Raw genomic sequence first — 20,178 nt, 5'->3', positions numbered from 1 at the left:
TTGACCTAGATTCCCCGGTCCCCCGGGCTACATTTTAAATAGCGCGCCCTCGCTGCGCACACCCTCATTCTAGTGCGGGACATCGGGAGCGACGGACGACCCGTTGCATCGCGGTTTAAATTCCTACTATAGCACTGACTTGGATAATTGTCTTTCTTCTAGTGAGATTTTTTGAGTGAAATTTTCTAAGTGTGAAATTTTTTTATTTAAAATAGTGTAATATAATTTTATTTTAAATTTATTATTGTGAAATAAATCAAAATTGAAACTTATTTCTTTTTTATAAAATTTATTACGCGAACAAGTTGTTTAAAAAGAATAATAAATTTTATTAAGTTATTGAAAAAACAAAATTTATTATTTTATTTAAAAATTAATAATTTTTATTAAGTTATTCAAAAAATAAAATTTATTAACTCACACTTTATATAATTTTTTTTTCTGTAAAATTATTCAGTTACTTATTTTTAAGGTGTGGTATGATATTAAACTAAAAAAACATTTTCCAGATATTTGTGATTGTTTTAATAATTGTTATAAGTCAATCTAAAAAATCAAAAAATTTTTTTAATTCAAGATACCAATTTATTTATAAAATATGATTCGGTTATCCATCAATTGTATGCTCATGTTTTTTTTTATATTATTCCACATTGCTGCCTTCATAGCGTGGATCAATTACTTTTACCGATGCTATTAAAATCCCGCAATCGCGTCGTGTATTCGTAATTACGTATTAAAAAATATAAAAAACAATGGAAAAAATGAAGAATGGACTAAGGTATCACATGCTTATTTTTTACCCTATCTTTTATATGTTTAGAATAGGGAGAAGCAATTTACCCACCTGATGGTTAGCCATAGTAGGTAATAGGTCACCTAAAACATAGCCATATCAGAAGGCTCCGGCCAACGCTCGGCATCCTACGATAAACTAATTAGTTATATTAATTATAATATCCCTCAAACTTGAACACAGTGGCGCTTACGCATTCCTTGGCAGTAGAAATAGCGCGGCAGAACCTAAGAGAGAATTTCGTACGCACCAGACTTATCATCCCAATTATAAAGATTTTTAAACCCAGTAAAACCTTTGCCAAAATATTATAATTCTTGATAGAAATATTATTTTCAATTAGAAAATTTAAATTAATGATGTTAAAAATCAAGATCATGACGACAATGTACTGAGGCGATTTTAATCAGTATTATTTAAGTTATTCTTTCTTTAAAGAAGATAAGCGAAGCGCTTCTGTTCACACATTTAGTTCGACGGTAGTTGATGAAGTCAACAGCTTCTGATGCTATGATATTTGCCCTAATAATATAAAACCAGTATGATTTAAATTTCTTTCTTAGAGTAGTCGCAGAACTTCTGTTCACAAATTTGTTCCGACGGCAATTGATGAAGTCAACAGCTTCTGATGCTATGATATTTGCACTAATAATATAAAAGCAGTATGATTTAAGTTATTCTTTCTTAAAAGAAGACTGGCCAAGCGCCTCTCTTCACACATTCAGTCCGACGGCAGTTGATGAAGTCAACGGCTTCTGATGATGTCCGCTCAAACAATATAAAACCAGTATTAAGTTATTCCTTCTTAAAGAAAACCGGCGCAGAGCTGCTGGTTTAGAAAAGTGATCCGACGGCATTTGCTAAAGTTAACGGCTTCTGATGCTTATATGTCCAAAACTAACAATATTATTTTGTAAACAGGGAAGACGATCTGCCAAAGAAGAGCGCCACAGAGGCTGCCGCAGCGTCAACGTAAGTGCTCAATTTACTTAATTTAGATAGTTACTCTTATGAGAGATAAGGAGCTTCGTACTCGCCGACAGTACCTCAACTTCTTCGAGGCAGAGATAATTATGAATTAGCTATTTAAAATATAAGATCATATTTGACCGTGACTATGAACGCTGCAAAGTCTTCGAAACGTCGGGAGAAAATAATAATATAAAACCGCGAAAAAATCCGTAAAATAGTTTTATTTTCAATGTCTAACATTCCCGTAAACATAAGAAATCATTATAAGACCATATTTTTAATTTATATCACAGATTTATATAGGAGAGATAGATAATGCGAGTGTGGCCGATAGCAGCCAACAGCACCTAAACTATGACGAAATCACAAGTATTTTAAAGAAAATATAGGATTATCTTAACCCGATGAGGAAACATTAGATTTATGGTAGTAGATGAAACTAAAATGGACCATATATTTATTCATCCATCCGATTTTATATATTTTATTGTTTAGTGTTTGTTTCATGCATATCCAGGTTACTTTTCTAATTCACTCTTTATTAACAGTGATGTGCGTGCACCAGTGCACTAATCTGAGTTGGTATATAAAGGACTTAAAAAGTAATTGTCATTTGATGGAGTTTTGCTGCTCGAAGTAGTCCTTCGGTAGTCATCTCTTAGGCAGCTAGTGAATGACTAGCAGGTTAGCTTCGCTAGGGCTCATATCTTCCTCACCACTGAGGATTTTGCGTTATCCTTTTATCTTCCTTACCAGTCCGAGCTCGTTTCTTTGGTTTACCTTTTGCCTTTTTTATCCCTAAATATATTTACATCTATTTACAATGTCCAAAGTTGACAAGTGATTTAAATAAAATTTTCTAAGAATAACAATTATTAATCCTATAAATTTTTACGGCGTATCATTAAGTATTTTTTGGTTATTTATGCCTCCGCTTTTAATTTTAATATATTCATACCTTTTAAAAGCAGGTAAGATTAGCACCGCAAAGATTAGAACTGTCTAGTAAGGAATTTGTCTCTTTTTACAATAAACATTTCTTTAAAAGATATAAATAAAATTCACGGTGAAAAATTAACATTAAGAACATTGTGTTTAGATTCATTTTCTTAAATCTGGTAACTCTAAAGCTATTGAAATTATATGTAAAAGACGCATCTTCAATCATCTGATAGGATTATACCGGTCCATTTTAACAACTTGTAATAAACAGTAAACACCCTCTGATTGTTGCGCATAATTGAAATGGTTAATATACACCGTAATTTATATCTTCTGATGTCCCAGTCTATAGAAAGTAACGGTTCATTAAATAGGGTTTCTTACCTTTCTAACAATTTATATGATTAATATTCTGAGAATTACAGAAGAAGCTATTTCATCCTATTTTATAGACTGGGATCCAATAGTCCTTGGGATCGATTCAAACAAAACAAATATATTTTATTTACCTAAAAGCTATAGTATTAAAAGTAACACTACCCAATAACAGTTTTACTTATAAGAATTTCGCGATGCTATGTTCAATTACGCCTTGACTATTTTGCTCTTAAACTTTTAATCTCCGGCAATGTTTCACTTTGACAGCTATTTAAGCAATGCTTAACCACCTCTTAACGCTAAACCAAGTTTATAAGTAAAATTTTAAGAGTTATACGATTCAAGTCCGCAATCTGTCTTTTCAAAATGAAATGTGAATTCAGCACCTCTGAATAGCTGGAGATCGGAATTCCTGATCCGTTAGCAGGAACGCGCCCGACGGGATGGAAAGCCGAGCTCCGAGCTCACTGTTGCTTCTCCGGGCTTTTCAAAGCTTAAGGCGTGTGTACATAATGTGTAAATATATGTTTGTGAAGACATGGGATGTAAGCAAGGTATGATATAATTTTGGACATGAATCCTACAATTATGTAAGCGTTAGCGTGGAATGTTAATTAGTAAGTGTTCAAAAATTAGCTTGATGATAAACTGATATGATTTGACTGATGACTCGCCTATATCTTCGAAAGAGTTGGCAGAGGTATAACCACCCATTTTCGCCACGCGTGTTCTGTCCCCTGATGTAATAGGGAGCGAGTCTATCGGAATGAAAGACAAATTCCAGACAACCTACTCATACGAAGCATAAAACCCAGACATGACTGCCCCACCTGGGACGCAAGGCCATGACATCAACAAGGTGTCCTCCGCGCACGTAATACACCTACACGGCCGGAACACTAGGCTAGGATGATAGGATACCAATACATAATATAATCGAGATATTATTGGGTTGGCAGGAACAAGCCACCTAAAATTAAGTAAATGTCTACTCTATAAACACCTACAATATCAGGGAATCCAGAATACGTCGCTGATTAAAAACATACGGATGTAAGCTAAGATGTTTTTGTTGGGTTATGACTATATATAAATAAAATTGAGTAAGATTTCTTTAATTCACATTTATGAATTCGTAGGCTATACAAACTATACAATATATTTTGACAAACTCAAAAGAAACAAAAACTTTTACAAGAATACCTTTAAATTTATAATACATGTTAAAATAAAATAAATAAATAAATAAAATACTTTATTTATCACGTAGGCGAACAAAGTTGCACTTATGATACGTCAAAACAAAGAATAAGAATAATTATTATTTCTAAACAACTATTAAAATTACTTATATAACTATGAGATTTTAAATTAGGAATAAAGTTTATACAAAAGACTAGGTACAAACCGAAGTAACCAGCTCGGGCTGGCAAGTAGGGGGAAATAGAAGGGTAACGCGTCGCGATCCTCACCGGCGAGGACATGAGCCCTAACCTAGCTAACCTACCAGCCTTTCACTAGCTACCTAAGTGATGACTACCCGAAGAAGAAAGGCAGAAAGAAACTCCGGGCTTTTTGTCATCAATTGTTCAGTAAGTACTTCTTTTGTATTTTTTCCAAGTCTTTCTTGTACATAGTCACAATAGTTATATAAGCTAATGCACGCACATCACCGTTAACATGGGATAAGATGAAATCCAATCGACTAAACCTGGAGCGGCATAAAATAAAATTAGCGATAGCAAATAAAAGAGAACATAGATTCATACTTAAATAACGGCGTACAGCGTGCATTCGCCTACATTTACAATCATAGTTTTCAATCATGAGAAAAGAAAAAAATAGTGATATTGAACAGGCAAACACAACATGATCGGGTGGTCGTCTTTCAAAAATTACATTTCATTAAGATATGATATGATTATGTCAAATTAGAACTATAGAAATGTCATTATTATAAAAAAGAAAGCATGTGAGACATGTAACAAAGACATTTTAGGCAGTTATTTAATTACTAATGTGTGCTAACATGGTGGGTCATTGTGTGCAGGACAAACTTTCCAAACCGTCTTATCATTAAGGTAATCAGATACAGTATAATTGTAAATTTAAAGGTATCCTTTAAATGCGTTTATAAAGACATTATAATAAACCTTTAAATTTATCTTTATTCAACAGTTTTGATGCAAAAAATTCCAATTCATCAATATAGTTTTCTGTGAATTAGACATATCCACAGTCTAATCCAATTTATGGACAGCATGTCCTAACTATTTAAACAGCGTTTACTATTCAGTCAATATTATATTGCGGATTAACAAACCACGAACAGACCTGTTGCGCGTTTCCATTCAGCAATTCAAGCTCGCTGTACATGTGGTCTATAAAGTTACAAGCCGGTGTTAGTTTGGTGTATAGATCTATAGTTAAATGATCGGCCTTTAGGTGTATTTGTGACCTTACGAGCAATCACGCGTTCAATCACGAGATACATAGAAGCATCAACACCATTCTTATTGAACTGAATGATATATTTGCTATTATTTTATGGCAAGATGTAATGAGACACGAGATGGTATTTTGTCTGATTTATTCTATGTACAAAATGCTTATATACTAATGTGGTGCGTGACGTACGTGAGTTAACACTCATCCAATCTTATACTTCCGCTGTCGCTACATATACTTCCCCCTTTGAAAAAAGAAAAAAAGTGAGTGAGCAATTTTCTCGCCTGATAGTTAACTTCTCGATGGATCAATCCAGTAACAGTCCACCCAGAACATTGAATAAAAGAGTGCTGCATTTTTCTACAATCTCATTTCTTCTACTCTCCTATGCCGCGCAGTTTCATAAGGTACAATGTTCTTTCAATCGGGGTTCTTTATTTGACTGCCCTCATTATACTAACTTAATACTATACATAACATGACTTATATACTAAGTACACACTGCACACACTACAACATATATTGTTGCTCTGTGGCAGAAATAAACATTTTATGATAGTTAACAAGACCGATTTTTTGGATACAATCTATCCAATTTATACCAAAATTCATCATAGAACTTTAGCTTTAACTTGCTATATAAAATGAATATAGTTCTGTCCGAAAGTCTTTAGAACACAAACTTCTACATGTTGGATCTTACTCGTCTTAGTTCTTAGATCGCTGTCTTAGGCTGTAATTTTGTAATATTGTCTATCCTGGGGTTTATAATTATCTTCCTGTTTTTCTCTTACAGGTCTGGTGACGAACCAAAACCGAAAGGAGAGAGCGTTGTAAGGTATGTATAACTGGCACAGCGTCTGAGTGACTGCTCTCCAAACATATTAAAGACGATCAAAAACCGAAGTCCTGAGAGATCTTGGTTGACAAACTAATCCGGTCAAAGTGGACATTTGAATTTACAAGTATTCATGTAATGGTGTAATCTGATACAATCCATTGTGAGAGTCCCCATCGATCCTACGAATGCAAAAACAATTAAGTCAAAGTCCGTAAATATGATTTTCTAATATTTTTAGCGTAACCGTTAGCTTTGCCTTTAGCTTAAACTAAATTTTAGAATTGCAATAATCTATAAAATTTATTTAACACAATTTTCCTTAAAAAATTCTGAGATAAAGGTATTGTTAAAGCTAAGAACGGCTTGATTTGTATTATAAAAAATATATAAACTATCACTTTAATTTAATGTAATTATACGATTATTTTATACAATCCGTCTATAGAAAGTTTCACAACAACCCGATGGCTTGCCCTCGTCATACGCGGTCAATTCCGCACGTACTCCGCGATGTTCGTTCGATTCCGCACGCACTCCGCGAGGTGCGGCCGATTCCGCGCGCTCTCCGCGAGGTGCGGCCGATTCCGCGCGCACTCCGCGATGTTCGGTCGATTCCGCGCGCACTCCTTAGAGGTGCGGCCGGTTCCGCCCGCACTACGCGATGTTCGTTCGATTCCGCACGCACTCCGCGAGGTGCGGCCGATTCCGCGCGCACTCCGCGATGTTAGTTCGATTCCGCACGCACTCTGCGAGGTGCGGCCGATTCCGCGCGCACTCCGTGATGTTCGTTCGATTCCGCACGCACTCCGCGAGGTGCGGCCGATTCCGCGCGCACTCCGCGATGTTCGTTCGATTCCGCGCGCACTCCGCAAGGTGCGGCCGATTCCGCGCGCACTCCGCGAGGTGGGCCGATTCCGTGCGCACTCCGCGATGTTCAGTCGATTCGGCGCGCACTCTGCGAGGTGTGGGTGTGTACCCATAAAGAACACTAATGATGTGAGTTTCGTTCAGATAACGAGACTAATCTTATTAAGACGGCTATTGTAAATCAATCCAAAGAAGACACGAGAGAATGCACGAATAAAAACATATCGAAACACGCTCATTACCGGAATGAATGAATGCCAATGAATGGAGACGATGCAATACTTCTTCTTCTTCTTAATACTTCTTTATCGTCATGCAGCATAGGTACAATCTATGCGTCAACATGCATTTGGACTCTAATTTGTGCAGTATAAGATAAAATATCGAGTACGATTGGCCGGTATCCAATAATCGTGATTAAAAATATGCTAAGAAATACCTTGCAAAGACACATGTCCTGATGGAACACGTATGTAGCACACCACTGCCAGTGGTTCACAGACTTAAAACTTAAAAATACTTTGATGAAAATTATATAATTCTTCATTAAATGAATATGTGCTAACGCGGAGGAAATAAATATAAATATAATCAAATTATTTTTAAAAATATAATGTGTGATGTGTCTTCGTTGTGGGAATTTTGGCAGTTATTGTCAAGAGAAGGTGCTTATGAAACAAAAGATTCAATAAATTGCGCGGCAAATTAGAAAATTTAAGAAAACTTAACGAAAATATAAATTTTATATAATTGTCAATTGTTTGAAATAACTGTCAGCGATTGAGAGAATGCGCGTTGCAAATTCATAATTAAGACGGGACAGCGTCTATCGGGGCAACTAGTTTAGAATAAAATTGATTTTGCGTCGTGGCGGGGGCATATTCCTAGGTTTTGTTGGTGATTGTTGACGGACAGCCGAAGGAGGTTCTAGAATGCAGTGGGTAATTTTTTCAGGGTAATCAGAAAGAGAGTGCTAGGACAAATCGATACGGGATTGATCCTTCTTGCTATTAGAGACGTAAAAGGCACTTTTTGAAGATCGCCAGTATCTCCCTTCTTCTTAATAAGAGGCGCGTAGAGAATTTCCCACGAAATTCTCGGTATACTGTAAAAGGCCTTCAGCTAGTAGCTGATACGCTAGAGATGCCAGAAGAACCGTTGATTCTTTAGACTTAACCTTGCAGCCAAATTGATGACGTGCATATTACCAGGGGAACATGAAATTGTCTTTGATGTAATAAATCGAATAAAGGATTTTAGTATACTTTTTTATGCTGTGGTAGTTTAAGTAGGCCATAGGACGCGGCCCAGTGTGGAAATCGTCCGTTTCTTACCATCTCTATAAGTGGTGTATTGGTAGGTTGTAAGACCGGTGACAATGATATAACAATGTACGCGGAGTTACCTATAAAGATCGAATGAGGGCCTATGGGGCGGTACTGTTTATTGCACCAGGAAAACAGGAGAAACTCTTCCCAAGTGTCACATAGGGTCTCGAAGATATTTGTATCGATGGCATAATTCGCCAGAGCTTCCAATCTACGAACATATGACAGTAATTATTGCATGTCAATATATATTCCAAAGCGTCACAAATACGTTTCCATTTTCCATTAAATCGCCGCCGGCGCTGAGCTGCCGATCAAAAATCATCAGCACGCTGTCGCCGGCATTTTTATAGCACGTCCATGTCTACTTTGTACCTTTGTAAAATAAACAATCGCCTATCACATTGTCAAAGCATGAGCAATATGTGCAACTCACAAAGTTCAGCAATTTTTACGTTAACTTCTAACACATGCAATCTGTCCTAACTTTATGATATTACAATTTATTTATTTCAATTAGAACGGATAAACCAGTTACAGTAATTAAGTTAATAATAACAATACCTAGTCTTGCCATAAATATTGTAATAAAGAAAAAAGAAAATTGTTAACTGCAAATAACATTTATTACTTTTACAGTGTGTCAGTTTAATACATAAATATAAAACAATTAAAAATATAAAAAGCTTATTCGAAGTGGTCTCCATTGGCTGCAATACAGTCCTTTAAACGATGAGGCCAGTTATCAATAGAAGCACGCACTCTTTCCATGGGAAAATTCTTCACTGCCAATCGTATAGATTGTTTTAGGGACTCAAATTATCATGGCGTTTAGAGCAAGCTGTACTCTCTAAAACTGACCACAAATCATAATCCAGCGGATTAAGATCGGGACTAGACGACGGCCAGTCTTCAGCTCTGATGAAGTCCGAAACGTTCGATTCCAACCAAGACTGCGTGGACCGAGCTTTATGACCCGGCGCCGAGTCTTGCTGGAAGGACCATACTTGGTTATTGAACATGGTGATGTTAAGGGGCTTAACTACCTTCTCAAGAATGGTATCTTGATACACTTGTGCCGATGTTTTGATACCTTTTCACAAAAATATGGCTCAGTCACTCCTTCATAGCTAACACCCCACCAAACCATCACTGAAGTCGGATAATGTCCACGTTGCACTCTGTCGACTAATTGGGAAGCTTCCTTAGAGCTTTGAGCATAAATACGGTCATTTTGTTTGTTAAAATGTTGCTCAATTGTAAAAATTTTCTCATCCGTAAACAAAATTTTTCTGTGACCTCCCTTTGCGTACCGCTTCAGTAGTTGTTTCGATTTTACCACCCTATTCTTCTTTAAATTATCAGTTAAGAAATGGCCAGTGCGTCTCTTATAGGCTGCAAGTCCTAAGTCATCTTTTAAAATACGCGACATGGTTCTAGGTGCTATCTTCATTTCCCGAGATAAAATCTTTTGCTTTCGGACAGGATTTCTTCGAATTCTTTCCCTTACTGCTTTGACCACCTTTTTCGTACGAACACTACGTGGACGGCCAGATCTTTTCTGTCACAAACAGAGGAGGTCTCATTGTACCTATTAATAGCCCGGTACACAAACATTTTACTAATACCAAGTGTATGGAGAGTTTTAAAAATTGCATTTGGCTCCATACCTACTTTGTGTAATGCTATCACAGCGATTCGGTTCTCTTTATCACCCCACACCATTTTAATATCGCAAAATATTTTACAATGTATTGGCGCCAAAATGAGAAAACACAATGAACAATCGTATAAAAATGACAGATTCGAAATTCAAATGTAATATTTTTTTATAATTAAGTGTAACAGTATTTATGGCCAGACTAAGTATATAACTATAGTAAAATATGAAACAGATCAATAATCGACTTAATAACTACAAGAAGTATGTGGATCATGAGTTAATTTCACAATAATGCAAACATTCATACTGGATCACGTTTCAATCAGCAGAAAAAACGTCAAAATCTGGTGGGAGAGCATTAAGAGCGTTGAGAGTTCGTGGAATCGGTGATCTAGAACGTGCTACAGTACGGCACCGCGGGACGGCAAACAGGTTGTGCGTCCTACTACGACAATACTTGTATAGTCAAAGAGCCTACAATACCGCGTATCTAGTACTTCCAAATACCGCGTAAGTGACAAAGTCAAATCGAGATTTACCCACACATCATACATTTATCCCCAAAGGGGTAGGCAGAGGCGCAACCAGGACACCCACTTTTCGTCAAGTTTGTCCGGTCCCAGAATGTGATAGGGGCAAACCTAATGCTATATCGGGCACAAATTCCAGACTCCGGGCTGATATTGAGCAGAAAAAACCCAAATATCTATTTGCATTTATATTCATCGAGATTTTTAAATAAATTACAAAGTATTCTTCAACACTTTCCGTTTTAACTCTTCTCAGAATGGCTCCTTACTTACACATTACATACCAATGCTAGTCACGCGATACGTATTGTACTATCTCTAACGGTTACTAAAATTATGTGGGGCTCTCACTTACAACTTTTATGTGGTACGATGGGACTGCGTGGTGTATTTGCAGTTGAGGTTTAACAAATTAAGAAAATACCTAAAGACGATAGAATAGATACCTCCATCATCAAAAAATAATTATCAAATAACCAATTACGCTTTCTCTTTCCATATCAGGATAATAAACATTATAATTTAAAAATGTTTTTTTTTATAAATTATTTAGATAAAAGACCGATATGATTCTAGTTACGGATCACTTTGATTGACTAACTTATTATCTAATTATAAGATAATATGCGTAGGAACACAACGGATAATTAGTTTCCTGGTTAAATGTATTTCGAATTATAATTTGAACATCAAAGTCAGTTTGCAAATTTCAACGGACTGGACGTGACGGACATGTAGCTTCAAAATCAATTCCAAATTTGCTACACGATTAGTTTATGCCCTAGCAGGCATACTTATACGGAAAAGGAGAAATGATCTTTACTATGTGTATTATAAATGCGAAAATGTGTTTTCCGCGGCTTTACGGAACATTGTAACACCTTTTATACAAACAAATTCAGGATTGCCTAGTGACAGCTATTTATATAAGAAATTTACGTGTTGCTTGCGACTTCGCCCGCATGAGGAGCCTTCTCCGCTGATATAGTCCCTAAATAACTGTAACAGCCCATTGCGTAATTTGTACGACATCTTCTTTCTATATATATAAAAACGAATCCCTATTTCTCTTGGTCACGCCATCACGAATGAAGGGCTGGACCGATTTCATTATTTTTTTTGTTGTATTTGTTATTGTCAGAAGAAGGTTCTTATGAAAGAAAAAAATTCAAAAAATTGCGCGAAAAATTAGAAAATTTAAGAAAACTTAACGACAATATTAATTTTACCAAACTGTCAGCGATCGACAGAATGCGCGCGTTCATACATAGTTAAGACAAGACAACGTCTGTCGGGTCAACTAGTCGTCTATAAAACAGTTAAAAAAAAATATTTCCCATAGCAGCAAAATGCCGAAATAAATAGTATATTTTGAATATATTTTTTTAATTAGGTATTAATAATGTCATAAATAAATAAAAAGAACTTTTTTAAATGTAGTAAAATAAACGTAAAATAGATGGAGATTTTATGCAAATAAAGACATAATATATGTCTATAGTTAATCAGTGATCACTGACCGTTCACGCTGCCGGCGAAAACTCTCCACTAGTGATCGCATTGACAAGACCTATCAAAATACTCGGGTTATGTTTGCTTGTCATTCAGATTCAGAATACGCGCCGGGAGGGACTAGCTAATTCTCTGATAGTTATTTTGACAGTGCATAACAAGCAGACGGCGATAGCCTAGCTGGCTGTGAAACGGACTGCCGAGACGAATGTCCGCAGGTTCAAATCCCAAGGGCACACACCTCTGATTTTTCTAAAAAAATATTGTGTAGTCTTTATAAATTATCGCTCGCTTTAACGGTGAAGGAAAAACATTGTGAGGAAACCTGCATACCTAAATTCTCTATAGGAATTTTCAGGGGTGTGTGAAGTCTACCAATCCGCACTAGGCCAGCGTGGTGGACCAAAGCCTAAACCCTCTCAGTAGTAGAGGAGGTCCGTGCCAGCAATAGGACAGTATATAATACAGGGCTGATATTATTATTATTATTATATAACAAGCACGCAACGCGCCGCGTCGCGTTTAAGACGAAAGAAATTGGCATACAGATTACCATTCTGTGGTAATTTCAAGAACGTAAAGTAATCGGCCGAGTTCTGAGTTCACAATGAATAAGGGTCCACTCGTACACTCGCTATAGTCCAGCGACAAAACTATAATCGCTTCTCTGTGCTAGTGAACTCGATTCTAGTTCTTAGCTATTGTCGCTGCACAATCATCGTTAGACAAGTGCCATAAGCCATAACATTGCGGGTTTGGTATTAGTTCTAGCTTATTGGAAAAAGGATTTGACTTTTTTAGGGTTTCTCAGAAGTAACCCGTATTGGATCTCATTGTTATCCGCCTGCCTGTCTCTGAAGAAACTTATTCTCAGAAAGTAAAGATGTATCAATTTGAAATTTCTATCCAATGCTCAGATCTACGGTTCTTTTGCGCGAGTTTGATTCGCTCTAGATTTTTGTAACTACCCCCCTGATGAAAATTCCCCTAGATAATAATATGTTAAAGGCTATGAAAAAGAAACATTTCAACAAAAAAATATACTTACCGCCTTCAGAAACCGATAAAAACCAAAAAATAATTTAATATTACGTACATACTGGTTACCAGTTTTGTAGTTAGCGACTAATTAAAATTGCTAGTTAGGGTGCTAGGATCACACCTCTATCCCATAAGGGTAGGCAGAGACTCTGTATTGCCACTTTGTATGATTCTGGTCACTCCCACTTCTTCCACCTTCATCAATATTGTAATGCAATTCCGCCGGTTCAGGGTACTTTTGACCTGGCCTTTACTAAGAATGTCAGATATCTGACGTTCGATGCGGTCGACCCCTACCGGCTGCTCTCCACATTCGCCTTATCCTCTTTGTAAGTCTCCTATCATCCATCCTCTCCAAATACCTAAGCTACCCTACTCATATCAATTTATAAGACTATAACTAAAATGTATCCCACAGATCTGCTCCTGAGGACTCTCAGCAGCGTCCGATCCCAGATTCCGGGTAAGAATCATTAATATTGAATTAGTTAAATGGATATAGTCAAAGACATTAAACTTTATAATAATTAGTTGAATGGATATATCCAAAGACATTAAACTTTATAATAATTAGTTGAATGGATATGTCCAAATACATTAAACAGTATAATAAGTTATGGACATAATCGAACATCAGGACCAAATTTGTGCTCCAAAAGTTTGATCCATTGGTAATAAGTCATTGTCCTATTGTAAATGTTCGTGTGACAAGATGCCATAGCGTCCTTAGATATTAATACAAAAAATATATATTTACAGAAAATATGCTAAAATGCGCATTAAAAAGTGTAAATCACGATATAGAATAAAATATAGAGTATTTTACAGTGATGTTTTGCTATTTCATCGTAGATTGAGTAGCCATTGCACGCCAAAACTTTTATATGATCACCTTACCAATCTCCGCTCTATATATACTAAGAATTCTTTAGATATATCCCATCTGTGGTTAAACAATACCATTCATGAAATCGTCATCGATCATAAACGTTTACGACGACGCTATCTATCGTTGTCGTTATCGTAAACGTAACCAAATTATCTTGAACTCTTTATTTGGCGTCAGTACTATCACTACTAACTGTAATATAATATTTTCAACAGGTCTTCTTCGGAGGAGCCAGCGCCCAGCACTTCACGAGGTTCTGGGTAAGTAACATCTCCGAAAAAATACAAAAATCTATTATCAAATTTAACGTTCGAGAAATACTTGCGGGTCAATTGATGGAATTATCATCAAGTTATAGTTTACGAATTTGATATTATCTGTATTTGTATATATATTTAATGTAGACATATTTATTTTACTTTTACTACTAAGTATTGTAAAGTTAGCATCAATATCATATAATGATGTATCAGGAAATAAAAGGCTTTTTTTATTTTATTTTATTACTTCTATTAATTATTTTATGGTATACTAGCTTTTGCTCGCTGCTTCGCCCGCGTGAAGGAGTTTTCCGGGATAAAAGTCCCACTATATATTTTTCCGGGATAGTAGCCTATAACCTTTCCAGGGTCTTATACTATCTCCATACCAAATTTCGTTTTGTTATACCACGTTTTAAGTCACGTCCCGTTTTTGTGGGAACGGGATAAAAAGTATCCTATGTCCGTCTCCTGGTTCTAAGCTACCTCCCTACCAATTTTCAGCCAAATCGTTTTAGCCGTTCTTGAGTTATAAATAGTGTAACTAACACAACTTTCTTTTATATATATTGATATATTTTTTGTTCTTACATAGGTACTACTTTTAATGTATTGACGTGCACCTACTATGTTTTTATCTATACACCACATCAGGTTGGCAGGTAGATAATACGTTTGGCATTAAGTCCGTCTTTACATGATAATATGTGCAATAAATAAATAAAAATCGTTAAAAGTATTGTCAAGTTTATGGCCCATCTAAATTGTAATCCATTGTAAACTTGTAAGTTGTAACTGATAGTAACTGAGTCTCGTAAATAATAGTTCAAAGGAATGTCTGTGATAGGGTGCATTACTACCAATAAAAATTGTTTTTTTTATTAGAAACACAATTTTTATTTCTCTAGGCCTACAGACTTTAAAATTATGACTAATAACTTTAGTGCAAAATTAAAAAAATATGTTTTAATTTGTGACTATTTTATAATAAAACAATTACCAGACGACGTATCTTCCTAATAAAGAGGTTATAAAAAAAAACAGAATAAAATGTATGGAAATGCCGAATCATTTTGCATAGGTGATTTTGAACGTGTTAAAAATGTATGATGACCATGTAGAACTTTATTTTAAAAATATCTGCAGTTTTACCGCAATTATAAATAAAACATGTTCAACAGGTCCTCTTCGGATTTACCACCGAGCTCTTCAATCAATTACAAGTGAGTATTGTTTTTAATTATACTTTTTGATTGACTCTAAAATAGATATAGTCGATGGCGAGCGCCAATGGTAGCACGCGACTAATATGCCAAGCTTTATATATGTATCTTTTTTGGGCTTCACTTCCTTTAACATGTGTAATAAATGTACTTTACCATGGGAAAATAGTAGTGGGGTCATAAAACAGTTACCAAAAAAGGGGCACACGGCTATCCGTGTTATATCTATATATAACCGGTCCTGAATGGCACGTTATAGGTCATATTTTGTTTAATAAATAATGACAAGTTAACCATTCAAAGCTTGCCCTGCCTTTTCAATTTATCCGCCCATACATATGTTGCATTGTACAGTGTATTTACAACTAACAGGAATCTACAAGAAGATTCGCAAACGAGCACTTCTGAAGCATTCGAGTGAGTATCTTAAATTAGTTTTAATCTTAACGATATAACATTGACAGAAATCTTTCCGTTAGAAATAATAGTAATCTATACCTTATAGCCCATTTTATTTTTAATTATTCGATATAATAATTATATTAATCTTGTATTTTATGACTGCTTCGGTGGCGTAGTGGTATTGCATGCGCGGTACGGCAGAGGTCCTGGGTTCGAATCCCAGGTCGGGCAAACTGATATTTGGGTTTTTCCGCTCAGTATCAACCCGGAGTTTGAAATTTGTGTCCTATATGGCGATAGGCTCGCCCCCTATCACATCATGGGACGGAACACACTTGGCAAAAAGTGGGTGGCCTGGTTGCGGCTCTGCATACCCCTTCGGGAATAAATGCGTGATGTTGTGTGTGTGTATTTCATACTGTACCACTTCTGGGCACCGTCTCGGGTTGGCAAGCTTCTAATAATATTGTATTAATTTACAACTATTAATTAAAATTGTATTATTCTACAGGTTAATACCGATAGAGCCACAACAGGGTGCCGCCTGTGCTTGGGAGTAAGTAGTATTTATAAAATACTTATATTATTTTACATTGTTATATGTTAAATAATGGAAAGGTTGGGGCAAAAGACCCAGAGGTCGAATTCCGAAAAGATGGTTGGACCAGATCTCCGGACAGTTGGAGATTCTCACCAGCACCGCCCTTCATCAGACGATGGATCGTATCAACTGGAAACAGATTTTGAAACGTAGAAGGATTCACGATTCTCAGTTATGGAGGAACGATTAAGAAGAATAATATGTTAATAAAGAACATAATATAACGATCCATATATTATAGTTAGATGCTAAGATACATAAATACAGGGTTTTATACTAGATTGTAAACCTGTGTTCATACATCATTGTAACATAGATATTATTTAAAATGAAACAGCTAAACATTGAGCAAGAAGTAGGGGAATAGGGACTTCGTAACAATTTCAGAAAAAGTAACATAATTTCAGATAGATTTGTTTAATTACTTAAATAATTATAGAAATCAGAGAAAATGTATTACTAACAATACGATATAGATATATCAGATGCGTATTTTAATGAACGTAGTAAAGAAAGATAATGATTCCAAATATAACTTAACATTTAAAAATAAAGTTATATCAAATACCCCAAACAGCCAGTTTATTTATGGTTTTACTTTATGAAATAAAGTACATTGTTAACATCCCAAAACATCTTACGCCTTAATAACTGTTATTATTTGCTTTAATTTTAGTATTAGTATAATATTCCTATTTTCAACAGGCCAGTCCCGTTCGAGCAGCTGCTAGCGTCTGCTGATAATTTGGCGTAAGCATAACCGCTGGTTTCATTTAAACACGTACAAGGTGTCCGATAAATAATTTCATTTTTGTTTCATCTAATGCTTAAAACACGCGCGTGAAGCCGACGGCATATGACAGCGCAGTTCTTACAAATGTTGTTGGTATTAAACGGTTTAAGACGCGGTGCGCGGTTCTTTTGTACCTAAGGATTTTAAAAAATGATCCTTACTTGCGTTAAAGTTTCGCAGCAGTAATGTATCGGTTTGGGCTACTATATAATGTATATGGGTGCGTTATCACCGCCCCATGCTTTGTGTGCATAACGGAATCCGGACAGTAACTGTTAATTCGGAACGATATAATGTGAAAAATCCCAATTCCTTCATTCCTTCTCTACAAAAGTACTCAAAGTACATGGCGCGATGTCGTCCTAAAATTTACACGCGCCCGTTTAGAAGAATGCAGAGTGAACGATTTGCATTCAGATAATTTTTTTTTCAAAATGATTGTCTATAAAATAATTTTTAAGTCACAATATACAAACGAATTGGATTTATATTATTTATTTTAAATACGGAAATTATTTATAGGACACCTTAAATTATTAAAATATAATATTACCGTTATATACTACATGGTTTTGCTCACTGCCTCGCCCGCAAAGGTTTAGGATAAAATCCCCAACCCCAATATAACAGGATGAAACTATATTTAGACTTAAGTTGACCTCTTCACTCCATCTGAATCATGCAAACTCCACGAATAATCATCTTCAATTCATTTTCACGAATCATTCCATCCGTCATGAGTAGGAAGGGTAGGTATCTTCCACAGGCCTGTTACCGCGGAGGAGCATCAGACTTCAAATACTTAAAGTAAGAATGGTTTCATGTTAAGTTCCCCTTTACTTTAACATATCATTCATACTTTCATTACAATTAGAAACTAGCTTATGTAGGCGGCATCTCCCGTGCATGTTTTGATTTACCGATAGCTTATATAGCGTGAATGCGTCGGTGGAGTAGCAGTAGACCGCGCACGGTACGACCAAGGCGATTAAATTTCGAGTTCGAATCAAAAGTCGCGCAAACTGATGAGATTTGCTGAGTATCGGTCCGAATTCTGGAATTGTCCTCGCCGCCCTTTACATAACACATTATATAGTTAGCGGAATGACGGTTTACACCTTAGCCCACCCTATAAAAATGAAACACGTGTGTAGATAGCTTCGATACCGACCAAATAATAACCCTAATACAGCGCATGTATTTTTACGTTTTTCGCTTTTAGGTTATAGTTTTAGGCTATACGTCTAAATTTTCATAATTAATTGGAGTCGGTTAAAATATATTAGTTAATTTTGTGATGTAAAGTTATTTTTAATGCACTTAGGTATAAATTATACAATATACGCCGTGATTTTATAGTCGTTTTAGAACCGAAAATGTTATATTCTGTATCGATAATAGAGATTAAAAAAAAATATCAATGTAATAAAATGAAAATATTTTTTATAAACATTAAAATTAACGTTTACGAATAATAAATGAGATTTCGTGGTACATACATACATAGTATCACGCCTCTATCGCATAGAGGTAGGCAGAGACTATGGATTGCCACTTTGCACGATTCTGGCGTACTTCTCGCGCTTCCTCCACCTTCATTAATCTTTTCATGCATTCCCGCCGGTTCCGGGTATTTTTGACCTGGCCTTTACTGAGAAAGTCAGATCTCTGACATTCGAAGGTTCGGTACGGTCGACCCCTACCGGCTCTTCCATCCACATTCGCCTTACAAACCCTCTTTGTCAGTCTCTTATCATCCGTCCTCTCCAAATGTCCAAACTACCTTAGCACACCCTTCGCAATTTTTGTAATTACATCCTCTGTCACTCCACACATATCCATGACCATAGTATTCCGCACGCTATCATTCATAGTCACCCCACACATACTTCTTAATGCTCTCATTTCCACTGCTTTACTACTTTGCTTTCATGCTTTTTCTGCCATACCCAACTTTCACTACCATACCATAGTGGGCAATAACACTCCTCAATAGATAGCCAGTCGTTCTTTTTTGGACACTTTGCTACCCATAAAGGTATGCAGCGCCCCATTCACCCGATTCCCTACACTCACTTGTCTATCTATATAACTATCATACCTACCATCACAAAACACAACCCAGATATACAAACTCTCTTACTTGCTGTAGCCTCTCATATTATAATATTGCATTCTGTCATGCTATCGTCCCTTTCAAACAACATAACTTTCGTCTTACTAACATTTACTTTCATATCCTTTCTCCCAAAGCAACAATTGTCACTAACTTCTGTAAATCTTCCACCGATGACGCAAGAATTACTTGATCGTTAGCGTAGAGTAAACAATTGAGTGACAACTCATTCATCCTCAGCCCTCAAACTCGTGGTAATGCAACTAAATCGCACGTACTACTACGATTACTACTATTAACTATTATTATAAAACTCGAACGAGTGAAAAGTACCATCAAAAACTATTTTTAAATTACCAACAGTACAATTAATTCACTATTTTTTTTATCCTACAAATTGTTCTAAGTAACCACATTTTGGTTCCAAAAGGACTATAAAATCACGGTGTATTATTATTTATTACTTCTTAAGGTTTTAAGATATTTTCGTCTTCAAACTTATCTTTATTGTATCATTTCGCGGGTTTAGTTTATCATTTTATTTCAAACTATTGTTATTCAATATTGGATTTTAGA

The 20,178-nt window shown here is 35.9% G+C and overlaps 1 protein-coding gene across 1 annotated transcript; it reads left to right on the top strand.

Annotated features, from left to right (window-relative positions):
* Positions 1-1,717: 1,717 nt before the first annotated feature.
* LOC119192023 lies at positions 1,718-17,447 on the top strand (the record flags this gene model as incomplete). Its single annotated transcript, XM_037445876.1, has 8 exons — positions 1,718-1,768; positions 6,333-6,374; positions 13,737-13,781; positions 14,423-14,467; positions 15,649-15,690; positions 16,063-16,107; positions 16,604-16,648; positions 17,399-17,447. Coding segments are annotated over 8 exons (364 nt in total), but the record flags the coding sequence as incomplete, so codon positions are not given.
* Positions 17,448-20,178: the final 2,731 nt, after the last annotated feature.

This window comes from Manduca sexta, unplaced genomic scaffold, assembly GCF_014839805.1.
Source record: "Manduca sexta isolate Smith_Timp_Sample1 unplaced genomic scaffold, JHU_Msex_v1.0 HiC_scaffold_226, whole genome shotgun sequence".
NCBI lineage: Eukaryota > Metazoa > Arthropoda > Insecta > Lepidoptera > Sphingidae > Manduca > Manduca sexta.
Note: the sequence above shows the minus strand (reverse complement) of the source record. Positions and strands in the feature narration are given on the sequence as shown.